Here is a 19,480-nt window from a genome sequence, read left to right on the forward strand (position 1 = left end):
CGACCCGGCCTCCCATTTTCAAACATTTCCCGCGCTATCTCCTCGCAATCCATACCTCGTACGTACGTATGTACGTGCCTATCTATCTATTCTTTCGATGCGTACGTATATGTACGTGTGCGTACGTGTCCTCTGTGCACTAACAGATCATCGAATTTTGTTCATCGTTCATTCTGAACGAATTTAAATATCGAGTTCTAATATTTCCTCTCACGTGGGTCGGGTACTTATCAAACTGGTATTCCTTTTTGTATTCCATTTTTATCCGTTTCATTAGACAAGATTTCATCGTGATTACAACGTGGCATATTAAATATACTTAAAATACATAAGCAAGGTCAAAAACTTAACAAACATTTTACAGCGCATGATTCGTTTTAAAATTAGTAATAGCGGTAATATAGCAATATAATGATGAAGTCGACTAAAGTCGACGCCAACGACGATAATAAACACGATCTCTCGAGGAGTGTAAATAATTATGATGATATTTTTTGGATGACGAAGGTGACGATGGTGATGCTTATGATCGTGTGATAACGATGATTATGAAGATGACAAAGATAACGATGATATTACACATAACGCCAACAAAGATTTTATCTTTATAAACGTATACGTTTTGTAAACGTATAGATGAATAAATTAGTATATATTCATACTATGAAATAAAAAGATTTTTTTTTTCTGCGTTTGGCACGATGTCATGTAATGGAAGCAAATCAAACACCATGTTCCATTTTGATTGTCCGTGGTTAGGTTGCGGTACATTTTGTCTATCTTGCTCCATATTCCATATTTCTGGTGTATCACGCGGCCGACGTATTCCTACTTTAGGAAATTCGTCGACCAATCTCGTTGTCATTACCGCCGGTCGAATGGTTCTTATTTGAAAAAAAAAAAAAAAAAAAAAAAAAAAAAATCTATCCGATTGATACGATAGTTCCTTGGCCGACGATGATAATTGCATACACGTGTATATACATATACATTTTCCTTTTGTTAAATTGATCGGATCTACCGAACAATTGTAGCATTTCGACTGCTGCTTTCTATCCGATTTCCTCGAACGTACCACGGCAAAAGCATTTTCCTCGAATAATTCAACAGAGTATTCTCTTTTATTATAACCGACAAGAACCATCGCATGAACGCATCGCTTCATTGTATTTGTGTGTCGCTATAAACGATCGATCTATCTCCTGTTAAAGGCTTTTTTTTGTTTTCTTTTTTATTAATCTATCCTAGCAATCAGCTATGATTGTTAATGACGATAAGTGGTCTCCGGCCATCTTATAATCGATCGGCTTGGACTTACGATAAACTCTACATGGAAGATCGGACCTTTGGTCGCAGAGAACAAGAGCTACGCGCGAGTCTCCAACGAATTTTTACCAAATACAAATTCTCTTTCTCTCTCTCTCTCTTCAATCGTTTTATCTCATCACCCTCGTTTTCATCTTGGCTTTCTTTCCTGATTCCAAAGAAAAAAAGTTAAGTAGAGGTGTGAACAAGAATGCCAAGTAGTCCGTTAAAAATCTCTTCTACGGCTGGAGAGAATACGAAGAGAGGACATAGAGAAATCCACAAATAAAAACCACTTACGCGACTCTAAAGCTTGCGTTTTCTTGAGGTATAGCAATGACAACGAGTTGTACTAAGTATTGCAACGTTATCACAGACAGTGGAAACATAATATCTAGATGAGATTATCTCGCACGTAGTACATATATACGCATATACACATATCGCATTGTATATGTATATATGTATATAAATTTTGAATGAAGCACTTAATATCCACCGGCGGATAAATTTTCGTATAGTACAGTACGTGCCACGTAGAATAATTTGAAGTTATATGTGCATGAAAAATCAAAGTTATCTCGACTACTTAAACATGGCATTCTTCCCTGCACCATTTATAATCAAGACTTTCTTCCGTAGCTGATGTCTATCTACGATAATCGCGCAAAGAAAATATGATAGAGCAACGCGTCGAAACCTAGACGAAAAGTCTTCGTAATGATTTTACGTATTCGTACACTGTATCGTCCTATTAATAATTCTTATCGGTCGATCGTCGGATTATTACTATCGCAAATTTCTTACTAATTTAATTTAATGATAATATTAGAAATTCAGTATAGATTCTACGACATTCGTACGAACGCGCTTGAGTTGGTTTCGATCGAGTTGCTCTATCACAACGCACATATTGCGTCTCAACGCACGAATTTCAACATTCGCAATTCTTACATGATTTATGCTAATGATCTGTGTATTAGCGAGTTATTAGGAAGAGCTTTTATCACGCGGGCAGAGCCCTGTAAAAATATACGTTCTTTCTATATATAGATCTACATATTAATATATGCAATACCAGTTTTTTTCGATATTCACATCCATACTGCATACATACTCTTTTTCTTTTCTTTCTTTCTTTTTTTTTCTAGTTTTCTTTTTTTTTCTTTTTTTTTTCTTTTTTACTTTTTTAGAGACAGGTATCCGCAGCCTTCTTTTTCTTATTGTTATCGTTTTCTTTTTATTTTTTCTTATATAAAAATAGGATGTCTCCTTGCACATTCTTTCGTCGCTATCCAGATCGATAGGAAAAGTGCGGATACAAAATGTCACGTAATCGAAGGAATTTCAAAACTGGTCTGTGCATACATTATAGGGTCTACATATATACAGCATTCTTTAAAATCATCTCAAAAGCCAGGAAGATAGTAGAAAAAGACGTGAAACGATAGATTTCCTTATCTCAAATTCATATCGAGCGTATACCTCGACATCGTATTCTTTGTTGCTTACTCATTGACAGCGCGCATACTGCCAATCTACAGTCGCGTACATTCACAGATGCACTTGTTGAGCGTAAGTAATGAGTACGTGAGCATGGATGTGTATGTATACGTTTTTACGAACGCGTCTCTTTCTCTATGCGTTCGCGCACGTATGTATAATCTTCTTTTTTTTTTTTTTTTTAAATATATTATCAATTTCTCTATCGAATAGATATTATATATCTCTATACATATCTACAGAAAAAAAACTAGTATAAGGCTCTATTATCAATAATTAAACTCTCTATGAATTAATATGTATAACCAGCACAACAGTTCTAAAAACTTCATCGTTTTTCTTAGCTTAATATGCGATCGCACTTTTTTTCATTGACATTACTCCATACGCTTCTCTCTCTCTCTCTCTCTTTCTCTCTCTCTCTCTCTCTCTCTCTCTCTCTCTCTCTCTACACCATGTTAAAATAACATCTTTAGAAAGTAACTCTTTTACAACTACATTGCTATTATTGCTTGCTGCTTAGTGCTACCGAATTTCATTTGGCATATAGCGAGTTCTGAACCCTGAGCAATCGCCAATTCTTTAGAAATGCACCTCACAAAGATTTTTCTTCCGATATCATTCTCGAACGTTATCTCATACGTTATAGATAATTACGTGCGCATATACATTCTTTTCTTTGTTTTCTATAAATACTCCTATATAATAGTCAATATAAAAGACTTCATATATAGAACCAAAACGTTAAAGATCATTCTTTTGCCGAAGCTAATACCGCAAAAATCAAGAAACGTTCTTTACCAAATACTTTTATAAAACGTGTCCCTAGACACTGTCTGATACACGCACTAGCTGGAAGTTCTCATCACTATAGATACATATATGTATATGAGAAAAATTTCATATTAACCTCTAATATGCTTTAGGTACCGATTTCCTTCGCCCCACTCTCGCCAACGTTTACGTTTCTTCTCCGCTGTGCTCGAATAATCGTTCGAAACTAACCGTCTTTTAGATTTTGTCACGCTCTCTGATTTTGATACAGGATTCGTAGCTTGTACGTGATGCATTTTGTTATTATTGGGTGTCGTATTAACGCCCGCTAAATTAAGAAGCGCATCCGCCCCTTCTGCTATTTTCCTTTGCTCATCGAAATCAGTAGAGACCTCCTCGTTTGAGTACTTGCTATAACAAGACCAGTTCGTTAATTTATGCTTGTTAGAAACGGCTATAAAAATTTATATCTCCGAGCAGAGAATAATCTATGTTTCATACTTCTCCAATTTGATAGAAGTGATACAACTATATGTATGATCTTCGCTAGAACTTCTTGTGATTACAGGAACTAATTTTTCAGATTCCAATATTTTTTTCTTGCGATCTGCAATAAAATGATAGCCGTTTAAAATAAAACTTGTGGAACAATGCTATTACTATTTAAAGTTATACACGATACCTCTGTTGTGATTCAAAATAATTGGCCCGTGTTTAAAGGAAAGCATAGCGGCGGCTGCAGCATCCACGTCGCTATCTATCTCTGTTTCAGGAGTTTCGCTAATATTGCTAGATGCCAGTCTTTTGGATAGGTATGGGAATAAGACAGGATCTGGAAGACGTGCGCTTGCATTCTTCCTTTGTGTTTTTTCCGGAGTAGAAAGATTTTGTGCGGTCGGAGGTGGAAAAGGAGCACGAGATAATGCCTGTATCAAATTTGGACGATATTGAGCATCTACCATCCATAATGAGCCCTTACCTAAATTCTGAAAATTGGATATACTTATACACTCTCGATTCTAAAGCGTTCTAATTAACGGATGATCGAATACTTACTGGAGCTTTTTCTACCTTACGAAAACATTTGTTGAGGCTTAGATTATGACGAACGGAATTTTTCCAACCAGTAGGAGCATTCCTGAAATATGGAAAATGATCCAAAATCCATGCGTAAACTTCTTTAACTGGAAGAGCTTTCACAGGGCTGTCCTCGATCGCCATAAAGATTAAACAGGAAAACGAGTACGGTGGTTTACTATTTCTATGTAAGTGAGGATCGTAAGGGATATGTGTAGGATGCTTGTTGCGATTCGACACTGGCAAATTGTTGTTGCTCAATGATATCTTTGTTTGATCACTCTGAGAAGTTTCATAGTGACCTTTCATGCAGTCATTAAACGCTTGACCGGACTTCTGACAATTCCTATTCGAGTGCTGATAGTTTTGCTGTCCATGGCTTTGTGATGTAGAATTGGTCTTTTTACTGCTAATTTCTGCAATTCGGATAATATTAAAAATTTATTATGATTTAATAAGGGATCTCTGCGAGTGCGTTAACGCGCGTTTACGTGTCTTACCTGAACAATAACTATCGTCCAAACTGGAAACAGAATTTGTATTTTCAGAGAAGTCTGCAATGTCGTCGCACACATTGTTGTTCAAAAGATTTTCATTCTTGATATCCTTGCTAGGGTTTGATATTTCTAATCCCTTCAATAAATTTTGTTGATGTAACCAGCTGAGTGAAGTTAAGTCATCGTCTGAATGACTGTTCTTTTCTATAGATTTTTCATTGATAGGTAATTCTTCTTGAACATCATAACTCGAATTGGATTCTACAAACGCATTTGTATTATTACGTTCTTTTGTCGTATAAGTTGCATCTTGAAAAGTGAAAATCTGATTGGATCTCAACTCTATTCCTCTTTCCATACCTGTGGAATCTGGTCTATCTGGTGGCATATCGCGTTGAGTTCTTCCTTGATCACTGTAAGATAATGACGTTACAACCTTCGTTAATGTATTACACAAAAGAGATTTATAATAATTACTTTTTTAAAGAAGTTCTGCCAGATTTCACTGTTCAATGGTCTCATTATCCAACGTAAATTTTTTTTAGATTAATGTCTGTCGAAGTACATTTGCTCGATGCATCCCAATTACCTGTAACCTGGGTACGCATCGTCGAGATCATTATGCTCGAAGTATCAAATAATATCCTAATTTTCTTTCGTCTTTCCCTTATAACAATGAAAAGAAGCTTAACATTATAACAATGTGACACTGCGTGTAAAAATATTACTATATCGATACTACTATTTAAGCGCTTACAATGATACAAGTTTTCTTAAATTATTTGTAAGAATATATAATATAAATACAAAGAGAAGTGTTTCATATTTAATGAAATACAAAATTAATGTTAATATTAATATTAATATATATATATACACATATATATACATATTATATATATATATATGACGTGTGTATGTATGCATGTTAATGTATGTATGACGTATGTTGCGTGTGTATGTGTGTGTATATATACGTATGTGTATATATATGTATGTATGTTACATGATACGTACGTTTGGTCCGTACGTGTGTGTTTATATGTATGTATTCATGTACGTATATATGTACAGGTATACGATGTATGTATATGTTTATAATAGTTCTAAAAAAAGTTAATGTCGCTAATAAAAGAATACAATGTAATAACGAAAAACACACAATAAAATTTTGATAGACTTATATTGTTCAGATTCTTAAAATTAATAATCATCAATATTGAAAAAGAAAGTAAATTGTTGTGTATACAAAAGTGTCACATCCTTACAACCTTGCCGCGACGTACTACTTCAGCATTTCTATTGTAATCTTTTTTATTGTCTTGCTACATAAAAAATATATCAAAAGGTCAAGTGAAATTGACATAAGTCTCTTATTTATGTTCGAGCGTAATTAATTCTTTTTTGTAAAAGCTTCGTTTCATCGGTGGCGACATCGTGTATATCGAAAGAGAGAGAGAGAGAGAGAGAGAGAGAGAGAGAGAGAAAAGAGACAGAGAGAGAGATATAGAGAGAAAGAGAGAGAGAGAAAAGAGAGAGAAAGAGAGAGAGAGAAAAAGAGAGAGAACGTGCGTGAGTAGCAAAATTGAAATTTCCGCGCACAGGACACGCACACCTAGCCTCGAACCCAAAGTACCCACGACGACATCGTCATTTGTTTATCCACTAACAAGCGACAAAATGGCCGTGCTATCGAGAACACATTGCACCGAACGATGCGTACGTCGACGAAATCGATGCAGTTCTCACAACTAGCCACATTACAAGCACGCGAAACTGCAATATGATAGACAAATAATTAGATCCCATGCGAATATCATCCGTGTTGGCTCCTTTTTTTTACAAACACTCGCGCAATATTTATCATATAGAAAAAATGGCGTCTGCTCTAATAGTCAAGCTCAACGTGATTTTCACAATAAAAACGGCAACATCATGTAAGAAGGAAGATGCATTTTTACTCATCGTAACCTCGTCCAACGGGTGACACGCATTAAATGCCGACCGCATTTAAATTCGCACTGCACTAACATGGATACGTAAGACGTATTTTATGGGAACTGTATTTCGCATTCGATCCTCGTATCGAGGCCGTTGCGTTAGAGAACAAATCTTTTTATACGCGAGAAATCTTCATTCGAATAAAAAAAAAAGCTCCTCTTCTAAAATTTGCCATTCCAATAGGTGATAGTTAAGAGATTGCACTAGAGCAAAACGTGCAACTGCCTATTCTGTTACTTGTTGAATTCAAATATGGAGTTGATAATGGTTACGAAACTCGGAACAAATACGAACGATCTTCACGATACCGCTTACGCACGGTGTCAGCCTTTAGTCCTTCATCAAGTACAATGTTAACGAACAGATCGTGGCTTTGAATAAATTCAACAGAGACTACAATCTGCGAAGTAAGAGATTACGAAGAGATCTTTTTTCTGGCCACCATATTTTGTGTTTTTCTACACACACAAATGTTTTATAACGCTACGATCTTTCGAATACGATACTTCTATCTTCATCACCAATGATAATTAATTCCTTCGTAAAACGTGCCTTCCTTCTCGCGAATTTTGATGATTTTCTCTTTCGAATAGCAGAGAGAATTGTACAATGATCAAAAACGATATCTTGCATGTTGTCACGTTTTTAAATATAAATTTAGATTTTCTACGTCATTGTTTTGTTTCGTTGTTTAATATGAAATGTGATACTTAATCGTATAAAATGAAAGTAACACTCACGTATCTTGGTAGACAGACGACAGTCTCGGTTGATTTTCTAAAGACGGGCATCTCAAGCACGCACTACACAACACCCAGCTGATCAAGGCGCCATATTTTGACGTCATCACATGGTTATGCGAACATTGCGCTCTATATTTTCGAGAAATAATATCTCGACTGCGATGTATCGCCCGCGAAACTCAATAGTCGTACTTTGTTAAGCGTTTTTAAGATCTTACTATTTTAATATTCTTTATTATTCCGTAGTTTCCTTATAGTTATTTTAATCTGTTCAAGGTATTCTTAAAAAGTGTACGATAGATGATATCAATTCGATTACAATAACTAACATCTTTATTTTTTTCAACAAACTATAATCATTTACTAATTTTCCCTTTCTCATTTATTCATTAATTTTTTTTTCTTTACTCAATATTCAATTTCTACAATTCTAGAATATTACAAATATTTATTAGATCAAATATCTAATTGATCGCGCGAAGATTTAAAAGAACTCTTTTAAGATCGACGCGCCATCTGGTGTGGAAAAATCTATCCTTGGTTGACAAGAGTTTGGAAAGTTTCTCTACCAAGCGGAAGAATGGCGGAAGAGTGAGTAACCTTACTGTCTTAAAAATATCCGATACCATCGGGACATATACATTTTATTTTTACTTGAAATTATGATCAAAATAATGAGAAATGATACATCAGTTATTTCTATATTATATTTTATTAGTTTCTTGCAAATATACGAAGAAGAATGTATCGCCAACGTGTAACCTATGTATCGCGAAGCAAATATCACGTTGATATTATTTAAAAAATTTACTTTAACTTTAGTAATATAATAATTTTTTCTTATGAAAAATATACTTAATCCTATCGAATACGTGTGTTATAGATAGTTGTTCGTAAAATCATAATTTCATTGATAAAAATATTACTATATGTAATTTGTTTGTAAAGTTAATTTATTCGTACGATAATGTACATCGTTTTTTAATACATTAACTTTAACATATGTAGAAAGAAAGAAACTACTGCAGCTAAAAAGCTTCCGGCAGTACCAGAATCGGTACTGAAAAGAATAAGACGACGCGAGTCAGTAAAAGCTGCACGTTTACAAACATCTATTAAGGTAAGCAATAACATAACATTTTATAAGAAATAATTGTTTCATTGAATTCATTTGATTTTATGTCACGTTCAATAAGAAATTGTTATTCTCATTTAAAGATATAATATAATATTTGATAACATAAACATTTACTTTTATTTTAGCAACGTGCAAATCGTTATAAGAAGAGGAAAGTTATCTTCAAGAGAGCTGAAAATTATGTTAAGGAATATAGAACAAAAGAAAGAGATGAAATTAGATTAATCAGACAAGCAAAAAATCGTGGAAATTATTACATTCCTGGTGAAGCAAGATTAGCCTTTGTCATTCGTATACGTGGGTTAGTACAATTTTTTGTAGATGTGTACATATGTTTGTAATTATGTACAATTTTTACAATTTTTTGTAGATATGTAAATATTGTTTTATCAAATTTTTTTTAGTGTTAATCAAGTTGCGCCAAAAGTACGTAAAGTACTTCAGCTCTTCCGTTTGAAGCAAATCAACAATGGCGTATTCGTAAAACTGAATAAGGCTACCATAAATATGCTTCGCATCGTGGAACCATACATAACTTGGGGATATCCAAATTTGAAGTCTGTTAGAGAATTGATTTACAAACGTGGTTTTGCTAAAGTTAACCGACAACGTATTCCTATTACGAGCAACAGTATCATCGAGAAAAAGCTTGGTTAGTATAATTCACATATGATAATAAAAACAAATTTTATATATATACATACATATTGACAAATCCATGGAAGTATGTATCCAGTACATGCTTCCTTCCATATTGTCATAAATTAAATAGTATTTTTTGGTACAATTGTTGGTATATATTTAATATGCAGTTTCTAAGAAATACTAACATGTTTATAATATATTTTATATATTTTTTTATATAAGTGGATAATGGATAAATTATATTTAACAACTGTATATTTTATAGGTCGCTCAGGAATTATCTGCATGGAAGACTTGATTCATGAGATATTTACAGTAGGACCAAAGTTTAAATATGCAAGCAATTTCTTATGGCCTTTTAAGGTATGATAATTAACTAGTTAATGTGACAACTTCTATTTTATTGATTTTTCTCTCTCTCTCTCTTTTTTTTTCTTCCATTCTATTTTTATTTGCAAAAATATTTTGGAACGGATCTTCTTATTAATTATACTGCGACATAGGCATGGTTATAAGACATCTATTTTTGTTTTATTACCTCCTTCTATGTCGAAAAATAACAGGAGTATAGACCCATTGAGATTTATACTATATTGTATTATTTCAAGACTAACTCCCACAATATTTTACTTTCTTTTACTTTTATATATTTATATATCTATCTGTTTTAACTTTACGTATTCGTATTTCATTTTTCCAGCTGAATACTCCTAACGGTGGATGGCGTAAGAAAACTAATCATTATGTAGAAGGTGGAGACTTTGGAAATCGCGAAGACAAAGTTAACGAGCTTCTCAGGAGAATGGTTTAAGACTATATCCTTGATAAATAAAACCTTATAATCATTAAACAGAGTATATTTCTTTCATATCACAGCGTATTCAAAACTTATAAAATAGTTGCATACTGACATTAAAAATTTTCTTAAAAAAGATAAGTATATTGAAAGTATACACATATACTTCGGTTCTTATATAAAATATCTACAATAAAATAAATAAATTCTAAAAATTAATATAAAGTAATAAATTGACTACAGAATTCTAGTATTATATACTACAGAAATATTCCAAGTATTATACGATAAACGCAAAACTGATCCAGTATTTTTTTTTTTATAAATTATCTAAGTATACATTTATTTTGCTACTTTACACAAATGCAAAATTTTGTATAACTTGTCATACTCGATCATTGTCATCTTGTATGAAAATTGATACAACAAATGCATTACATAAATATATATGTATGTGCATTATAAAGTGATAATAATAAATAAGATTTTATTAAATTAATTTCAACACAAAATTATAACAATTCAGATATCAGAATTTTTTAAATACTAGATCAAAGCGTTTACTTTTTATTATAAATATTCCTATTTATTTCAATCATGATTTTTACTTGGATTTTTAATCCTTTTTAAAAAAGCTTCTGCATGCTCTTTTATTAATTTGTTCATATCACATTTCGGCGACATAAATGTAAAATTCAATAATCTTACTAAACCATTTTGGTAACCTGCGGCAAGCCATAAATGACTCCACATATTTGGATTCCAAGCTATCTGATAAATATAAAATATTTTAGTTATCGTAAAAAAAACTTGGAATTATTACTTTATTAAATTTGAATTTTATTAAAAATAATATTACGAACTTACTTTATTCACAGACGTGAATGGATATTGTTCAATGGGAACATATGTCAACTTTTCCGAGTATAAAACTTTTTGATGCACGTCCTTCGATAAATTATCTTTTACGCTCTATATTCAAAATTATACATTTAGAATTTTTTATGAATACTATATAATAATCTAATGAAGAATATATACTTACTACAAAATTATTGTGAAAAATAATACCGAAACGTTCTTTACATTCGTTATATGTCTCAGGCATATAATTATAATCTTTTGACTTTTTTTCTTTGCCATTTCCTTTTTGTTTTTTAAGACTATCCTTTGGCAATTCTTTTAAATCTACTACTTCAATAAAAGAATTTAACTGAAACAAAGTACGTATATAAAAAAATGTCATATGAAAAAAAAAAAAAAAAATACGCTCGTAAAAATATGATACTTACTTGTCTCTTTCTTGGTAATATCTTATCTACATCTTTTGTATATAATAATTGATGTGGAAAAATAGAAATAATATCACCAGCCAAAGAACCATGTGCTATACCATTTGCATGATCTGTTACAGCAACGGTCTAAAAAAATTAATACATACACTTTAATTAATGCAACATTAAGATATGTTGAACAAGTTGGAAGAATATGCATTATAATGCACTCACATATGTTGGTGAATTAGTTGCAAGGACTGGACACAATTTAAATCCATGTTCCCTCAATGGAACTAAGTACGAGTTTGTATGTTTATATCTGAGAAAAATCATTAAAATGTATTTCAGAAAAAATCACAGATATTTAAAATAATTAATAGTTTTCAAGATTTTAATACCCTAAAGCATCGTCAAAACCAATCACAGCACTAGGCCAATGCAACATCCATACTCCATCAGTTATTATACCCTTTTTTACAGATTCTTGAGGAGAACTTGTATTTTCCAAATCCCATACTTTATAAAATCTATCTACGCTGGCTGAAGCTAAAAATCGCTGATTGTTGTACGGAATTAACGCCAACACTGTTGAAATGATAAATTTGTTACCACGTGCTTATGCACTTTTATTAGCATAATTTATATTTACTTACTGCTAACAGCACTGTCATGTGCAAAGAAATGTGAGAATGCGTTTATCACCAATGAATCATTTTGTTTTTGCTTTAATAATGGCGATTCCTCTGTGAGATCCCATAATGCGATATAACCATTTGAAAAACCTGCAGCAATGGTACTAAAAAATATATTTAAAATTAGATATATTTCTCACTGATAATGCAATGAAAAGATAGTCGTCATAAAAAGATATAAATCGTACTTATGCCCACGTTCCTTTGTCCATGATAGTTTGGTACATTGCCAATGTTGCTTATTATTATTATATATAATACTATTTACAACTAATATCAATACAGGATCAGTCTTGTAAATTGGAAGACTAAAAATCAAGTTACGTATGAATACTTAAATGAAGCACACATAATAAGTTTTTATACTTAAAATGAGTGTAATAAATATATTGTTTTCTTACTTATTAGTTTCAGATTTGTTGAAGTTAAGTTCTTCTGGAAATGGCAATGAGTAAACATATACAGAACCATCAGAACCAGCAGCAGCTAATAAACCCATTCTTCTAAAGCTAAGTGTTCCTTTTTTATAATTATTTAAAGTCTCATCCTGGTAACATCCAGATGGACACCATTCAAGGGACCATATTGTACTACTATTATGTACAATTGCATATGAAAAAATAGGAGTACTGACCATAAATTTCGACCTTGGTAATTAAGAAAATATATTTATGTTAATGATGTTTTGAAAATTTATAAATATTATTTAAACGTTTAATACTTACTCATTATTTAATTTACCCATATTCCATATTTGTATCATATTATGTCCTGAATACGCCTTTCCTATAGCATATTCACTTTCCATGTCAGGATGTGTACTCAATGCTACATATTGATCAGGTGTTTTAAGGTATGCATAAGCTGGAATAGATAACCATGCTAAAGCCCATATAGGTCCACCGGTAAAAAATGTTGGTAAACCTGTAGAGCAATAAAAATAAAAGAGTTTAAATCATTTGTAAATCGATTATTTTTATTCTTTTTTTTATTTTACCTTGAGAGATTCCTCCTTCAAATGTTTTCCAATATCTCCATTCACTCTCTGCATTCTCTACATTGCCAGATGAATTTAAATTTACTGTTTTTGTAGGCATTGATACTTTTAATGGAGGTAAGTACTTCATTGCATCTTTATCATTTAATAGTACAAACGGATTTGGTAGATAATCATCAAATAATTGAAATTCATAATTCTCCATTTCACTGTAAAAATTAGCAAATCACTTGATTCGTTATAATAAAAAAGAAACAATTCACACTTACTATTCCATTGTCCACTTCAAGGTGGGCATGTAAAATTTACTCCAGGGTGCTTTTAGTGCATATGCATCATCCAAAAACATCATTATACTACATGATTCTAAAAATATATTTATAATTATATGTTTTATATGACTATTTTTTTTTCTTTTTTTTTTTTATAATTATTTAATTATTGAAATACATACTTTCTTTTTCCGGATTTATAGTATGCGATTGCTGTTTAAATCTTTCTGCAAGTGGTTCATCTTCACTTTCATCAGACGTATTATCTTCTTTTTTAAAATCAGGTGAATTATCCGCATTATCTTCAGTTTCATGTTTAGCTTTGATATGCTCGATAATCTTCTCTTTGCTTTCAGCAAAAAATTTGCATATTTTACAAGTAAAATTCTGTTTAAAAACAAATAATACATATCGTTAATATAATAAAAATACGCGGTATATATAAGATATGAAAAAAATTAAATTTCTCATATTACCTCTTGAGGTGTAAAATTACATTGAGAACAATGTTTACACATATCTTCGTACGAAGAACATGAAAAATTGCATCCTATTTGACGACATTTTGATACACCTTCTAATTCTAATTCCTTTTTCCATATAGCTTTCCAAACAGATGGCACTCTCTTTTTCAATTCCGGCATTTTTACGTTTTTCTATAATTGTGTAAATATATCATAACAAGAGCCAGATGTAGGATAACTTAAAAATAAAAACAAAATAATCTGGTCATAAACACCAGTGCAAGCCATTCCATCATCATAATATTAAAAACTATTTAGATATGGACATTTATTGCATGATACATTTTTTTTAATTTTTTTTTTCTTTTTTCTTTTTTCTTTTTTTTTTTTTTTTTTTTTTTTTTTTTTTTTTTGTTCAAAGTTAGATGTAAATCAAGACGTACATCTAGTATTGAAGTGGCAGATTCACATGTAGTAAATATCCAATAATTATTGGAGAAATTTATATAAATTCAATAAAATCAATTTAAAAATTATAACATTGAAATTAAGAAACAGTAAAATTATTTGAAAAGGAATGTGAAACTTAATTTCTATGTTATATTATATTACATTAAAAAATAATGTAAAAGTACTGGTTTTTTTTTTTTTTTTTTTTTTTTTTTTTTTTTTTTTTTTTTTTTTTTTTTTTTTCTATTACTTATTGTAATTCGGACCAATATCTCTGTTTTACATATTCTAAAAAATGATTTTAATAAAAACAAATGAATGAATGTTGGTTGGTAGTAAAAACGAGTTCTGATATTTAAGAGAAATGACGGAGTAATTTAAGTAAACGAAGATTCTGGAGTAGTTGATCCTGGAAGTCGATCTTCTTCGTCTTGTATATCTATGATAGCACATTGTATTTTTCTCTTTAATTTTCTGCGTAAGTAGTCTGAATTCAAACACCGTATTTCACTTGCTACATACGATCCGAACGTATCGTATTGATCTTCAGTAACAGGTAATGTACTTTCAATTTTTGAAAATGAATCATCTTCACTTTTTGGCTTTATCATTTTCATTGGATGTGGTTCAGTTTCAAAAGATTTACTTTCTTGGCAACTGATACCAGTAACATTTGATGTACCATTTGTATCATCCAATATATCTTCACATTTTGTGCTTGTATTTGGTGCTATTTCTTCAGCCTAGAATTATTTAAACATTGATTGAATTGAAGACCCTACTACTCCAGAAAAATACACAATAATAAGCAGAAGTTTGAAGACATATAAAAATGTGCACAATGCATAGGAATGAAAAATTATGATAATACGTATCATAATATTTTGAAAGAAAATATTTAAATTATATAATAGATATTATAGATGCAGTATAGTATTTGTTATTGTGTTATATAATGGATCATAATTGATATCAATTTATAAACCAAACTGTTTGCACAGAGATTATATTAACCAGTAATGCTGAAAACTGCTATTTAGTAAGATTTATAATTTATGTAATAGCAATAGACTGGGCACTTCCCTTAACACATATTTTGAGTGATCTATAAATATTAAAATAAACATAAATTTTGAAATCTTCCAGATCTTAGTAGAGTTAGCATCTGTGTTAACATAATAATAAAAAGTATTATAAAAATGTATATCATTGAACAATATTTTTTCTAATTTATATAGTTGCAGATGATATACAGATTTTTTAGTTGCAAAAAGTTGCATATGACAAAAGAGGGTGAACAATTTTCTACAATATATCTTTGTCTTGAACATACCACAATAGAGGACTTAAACATATAATCTGTCTTCTTAATAATTAAGTGAGAATTTATCATGTGTCATAGAAGCGGTTTTATGTGACATTAGCATTCGATTAGAACAGAATTTAAACATGTACCTATTTTATTTCCAGTACTCCATTCCAATATATATATGCTTGTACAGTAAGTCATATCTTTTTTGTTTGTGAGGAATTAAAATTTTTTAGTTGAATAGAATAATATAGAACAAAACAATTGCTCTCAATTGCAGAATATTTCCATATTTTTACGTAAACCACTTTCATAATCATTGACATATGTGTATGTATGTCTATGAATATCTTTTCTTATGCATATTTTTGTTTTTTCTTCTTTTAGACATTTCATTCTCTTAGACATATATACAAAATCCTTTTTTCCATTTTTATTTTGTCATAATAGTATCTAAGAGTGAAGAAGATATGTAGCATGCAATAAGTGTCCAGTCTAAAAATAGCTTTTCAAAGAAAAAATAGTTTATCAATGTATTTTCATTCAGTATACTTTTTAGTATACTTAGTTTCTTAATAACATTAATTTAAATGTGAAAATTAAATATATCCAGTGACATTCCTGAATACCAGAAATGATAGAAATTTTGCTTATTTAATCTTAAGAAAACTATTCTATTTATGCCTACATATTGTTAACTTTTAGGCATTGCATCATTTTGTAAATAACTGCAAGCTAATATAGTTGCACATACAATTACACAAAACCATGCTTTATATTTGCTTACCAATACAGAAGAATTTAATTCCACTTTTTTAGGTTGTCCTAAACATTCATCCTTAACAAGTTCTGTAAACTGTAATATTTTTGACACTGCTCTATATATAAAAAAAAAAAATAATTTATTGTATAAAATTTTTATATCACAATATTTTTAGTGATTCTACTCAATTATATTATTTATACATACTTTTCCGCAGCTTTACGTCTTACTTTTTCATTTTCTGGAAATTCCATCAGAAAACTTTTGCGTTTATTATATTTCAATTCCCTATGATGTCGTTCATGAATTTCCATAGATGATGGCATCATAACAGCATTACACACGGAACACGTTACCATCAATGCCCTTTTTTCCTAAGATTAAAATTTAATTTTAATAAACATAATTTTTTATAATGTTATCAATATAACGTGCAAGTACATAATACAACTTACATCATCTGATTTACCACAAAATTGAATATGTGATATAAATCCATTAACACTACGTTTTATTGCACCACATTGTTCACAACCAAGTTGTCCTTTTTTTCTTTTTATAGCATTAGATAATACCCTCTTCAATAATTTTATATCATTTTGAAAGTCCTATAATAGCATTAAAAGGAAATTAAAAGTATATATTGTAAATTTTATTCGAATGATTATTTAGATCTTATAAAAAAGATAGTTTTTTTTTTTTTATATACCATTGATTCTTCTCCTTCGTACCAGCCCATATTGTTATGTTTCATTAAATTATGTACTTCCTGTTGTTCTTTTGCTATTTCTTTTTCACATCTCATACACTTAATTAATTGAATCTAAATTCAAATAAATAATTAGTGAGATACAAAATAATGGATATTTTATAACGAGATCATGCTACTAACCTCTTCTTTTTCTACTACATTTAATCTACTATTTTCCTTTGAGACTACAACTGTATCGGATAATTGTGGTATATGTTCAGTGTCAGGAGTATTAATGGTTACTTTTTTTTTAATACGATCTTTTACTTCATTTTTAATACTGTTCTTGTTTTTTGATGGAGGACGTCCTCTTCGCTTAGGTGTAGTAATATTGTCAGAAATATCTATCTTAATATTTTCATTAGAGGATTTACTATCGGATGCAGCTACGAACGTATTTGTTGAATTTTTTGTGCGATACGTTGACGTTTCTAAATTAGAAACATGTAGATGCGAGTAATAGTTATCATACTCTTCCGGAGTTTGGATACATACATATTTTCTAGGTCTTCCTCTCTTTTTTGCTTGTGCAGAATGTACAATAATAGACTTTGCAGGTTTCTGCTCATTTGTCATTTCTTTCTGCGATATTGGGTTTAATTCTGGATAGGCAATGATTTCTTTGACTTTCAAAGATGTATCATCGTTATTGCTTATTTTATTAGAATCTGTATTGGATTGATGCGACTCGAGATCAGACTTCAGATCACGAGTTTCTGTATTGGATGTATTATTTTTGTATAAAATTGAAGTATCGCATAATCCTATTTGATCTACACTAGATTGAATCGTTGAATCACTAATTTCCTTATTTTTGTATGTATTACTTTGGACAGTCTTATTAGAAGAAACGAGCATTTCCTCTTCAGATTTTACAAATATATTAACAGGATTTAATAAAATGTTATCATTAGATTTGGTGCATGTTGCTCCTGACATAATCTTGGGTATCATTGCAAATGATGATTCTTTGTTAAATTTTTTCTGTGGATTACCTTTGGCATTCATTGAATACTATATTTTGTTCTAAGAAACAGAAATGTGATATTTATTCTATTTTTTGCATATATAATAAATATGGCACCACCATCAATAAAAGTGTAATGTAGACTAGCAAGCAATATAAATTCTTATTACAGCTCAACAGGCTCTAATCGGTCTAAAACTAGTTCCTCGTGCGAAGGTCTTACAAGACGTCTTTTATTCCTTTACCAATCTTTCTTCTTCGACACCATGCCTATCTATATTCTACATCAACACACATATATCCTTTTACACACCCAAGAAACTGATATAAGAATAAAAGAACAGAATACAAAATCTTATCGTGGGTACGAGGAGGAGTTAGGAAAGATGGAAGGGGTAACTTATTCCGCCATTTTAAATAAGACGCGCCGAATTTAAAAGTTGTATTCGACGAACGTTAAAATTCGTCATAGAAAATTCCAAACCATTTGTTCTTAAAGAAAATCTTGAAAATTACTTTATCCATGAGAACATTCTTATAACTTTGTATTGCTCACATTCAATATGTTACACCGCATATCCGCTACTTATGGAAATTACGATAAGTAATTATACTCGTCGTACGTTCTTTCGTCTAATAACTTCGTAAGAAAACAATAATTTATTTTTGAATGACTTATTTATAAACAATTCACTCGTGAATTATTAAAATGTAAGAAGAATAATTATCGCTTCTATTTTGCGCAGTTGACACTTTCAATCGTTTCAACTTGAATATACATAAATTCGCAATGCGATTAATTAAACATTACTGATTTTTATTGGCCAAAGAAATTAATTACGATTGGTCGAAAATGGTCGAAGACAAATTCGTCCCTCTTGCGGAGAATTTCCGTAACTAAGTATGAATCGTACTTAATATAACAGTAAACGAACGATTCGTTTCGTTTGAATTTGGAGGATCGCTAAATGCACTGTACTCTTTTTATATGTACCTCTTACTCTAAATTAGAAATGTTGCGATATAAATCTACGAAAATATGATCGATTAAAAGCAAAG

The 19,480-nt window shown here is 30.8% G+C and overlaps 3 protein-coding genes across 8 annotated transcripts; 1 reads left to right on the forward strand and 2 right to left on the reverse strand.

Moving 5' to 3' along the window:
- Positions 1–241: 241 nt before the first annotated feature.
- On the reverse strand, positions 242–8,004 carry LOC122631356 (forkhead box protein N3-like). Of its 5 annotated transcripts, XM_043816962.1 has the most exons (8): positions 7,898–7,995; positions 6,770–6,932; positions 5,634–5,752; positions 5,160–5,569; positions 4,639–5,075; positions 4,265–4,568; positions 4,084–4,189; positions 242–3,993 (listed from the first exon to the last, which is right to left on the reverse strand). In XM_043816962.1, the coding sequence occupies exons 4-8, from the start codon at positions 5,542–5,544 to the stop codon at positions 3,714–3,716; spliced, it is 1,512 nt and encodes a 503-aa protein (XP_043672897.1). In that variant the 5' UTR covers positions 5,545–5,569; positions 5,634–5,752; positions 6,770–6,932; positions 7,898–7,995; the 3' UTR covers positions 242–3,713. The 5 variants fall into 5 exon arrangements, with proteins under 5 accessions (XP_043672897.1, XP_043672895.1, XP_043672896.1 ...); XM_043816960.1 differs by lacking the exon at positions 6,770–6,932 and having other exon boundaries at positions 7,898–8,002; XM_043816961.1 differs by lacking the exon at positions 6,770–6,932 and having other exon boundaries at positions 5,634–5,822; positions 7,898–7,997.
- A 42-nt stretch (positions 8,005–8,046) lies between these two features.
- LOC122631357 (60S ribosomal protein L7) lies at positions 8,047–10,533 on the forward strand. Its single transcript, XM_043816964.1, has 7 exons — positions 8,047–8,095; positions 8,404–8,491; positions 8,909–9,020; positions 9,164–9,339; positions 9,443–9,690; positions 9,949–10,046; positions 10,384–10,533. The coding sequence occupies exons 1-7, from the start codon at positions 8,062–8,064 to the stop codon at positions 10,492–10,494; spliced, it is 867 nt and encodes a 288-aa protein (XP_043672899.1). The 5' UTR covers positions 8,047–8,061; the 3' UTR covers positions 10,495–10,533.
- A 517-nt stretch (positions 10,534–11,050) lies between these two features.
- Positions 11,051–18,878, reverse strand: LOC122631354 (general transcription factor 3C polypeptide 2-like). 2 transcript variants are annotated; one of them, XM_043816952.1, is made up of 19 exons: positions 17,596–18,878; positions 17,413–17,526; positions 17,159–17,311; positions 16,911–17,077; positions 16,728–16,818; positions 14,194–14,373; positions 13,900–14,104; positions 13,715–13,811; positions 13,446–13,654; positions 13,174–13,372; positions 12,850–13,095; positions 12,637–12,756; positions 12,410–12,552; positions 12,155–12,341; positions 11,988–12,075; positions 11,772–11,900; positions 11,525–11,692; positions 11,347–11,451; positions 11,051–11,246 (listed from the first exon to the last, which is right to left on the reverse strand). In XM_043816952.1, exons 1-19 carry the CDS (start codon positions 18,460–18,462, stop codon positions 11,187–11,189), a joined length of 3,528 nt encoding a protein of 1,175 aa, XP_043672887.1. In that variant the 5' UTR covers positions 18,463–18,878; the 3' UTR covers positions 11,051–11,186. The 2 variants fall into 2 exon arrangements, with proteins under 2 accessions (XP_043672887.1, XP_043672886.1); XM_043816951.1 differs by having other exon boundaries at positions 11,051–11,250; positions 17,596–18,876.
- Positions 18,879–19,480: the final 602 nt, after the last annotated feature.

The sequence above is a fragment of the Vespula pensylvanica genome, chromosome 8 (assembly GCF_014466175.1).
Source record: "Vespula pensylvanica isolate Volc-1 chromosome 8, ASM1446617v1, whole genome shotgun sequence".
Taxonomy (NCBI): Eukaryota; Metazoa; Arthropoda; class Insecta; order Hymenoptera; family Vespidae; genus Vespula; species Vespula pensylvanica.

Excerpts from the sequence above, each read along its gene's own strand:
- LOC122631356 (XM_043816959.1), bottom strand. The coding sequence starts at position 8,004 with ATGACGTCAAAATATGGCGCCTTGATCAGCTGGGTGTTGTGTAGTGCG. Across the intron at positions 5,570-7,897 it reads TCGTCTGTCTACCAAGATAC|TGATCAAGGAAGAACTCAAC; the intron begins GTGAGTGTTACT and ends ATTATCTTACAG. Across the intron at positions 3,994-4,083 it reads ACTTCTATCAAATTGGAGAA|CAAGTACTCAAACGAGGAGG; the intron begins GTATGAAACATA and ends GTCTTGTTATAG.
- LOC122631357 (XM_043816964.1), top strand. The coding sequence starts at position 8,062 with ATGTATCGCCCGCGAAACTCAATAGTCGTACTTT. Across the intron at positions 9,021-9,163 it reads GTTTACAAACATCTATTAAG|CAACGTGCAAATCGTTATAA; the intron begins GTAAGCAATAAC and ends CTTTTATTTTAG. Across the intron at positions 9,691-9,948 it reads TATCATCGAGAAAAAGCTTG|GTCGCTCAGGAATTATCTGC; the intron begins GTTAGTATAATT and ends TATATTTTATAG.
- LOC122631354 (XM_043816951.1), bottom strand. The coding sequence starts at position 18,462 with ATGAATGCCAAAGGTAATCCACAGAAAAAATTTAACAAAGAATCATCA. Across the intron at positions 17,527-17,595 it reads ATGTAGTAGAAAAAGAAGAG|ATTCAATTAATTAAGTGTAT; the intron begins GTTAGTAGCATG and ends ATTTGAATTTAG. Across the intron at positions 12,553-12,636 it reads ACAAAGGAACGTGGGCATAA|TACCATTGCTGCAGGTTTTT; the intron begins GTACGATTTATA and ends TATATTTTTTAG.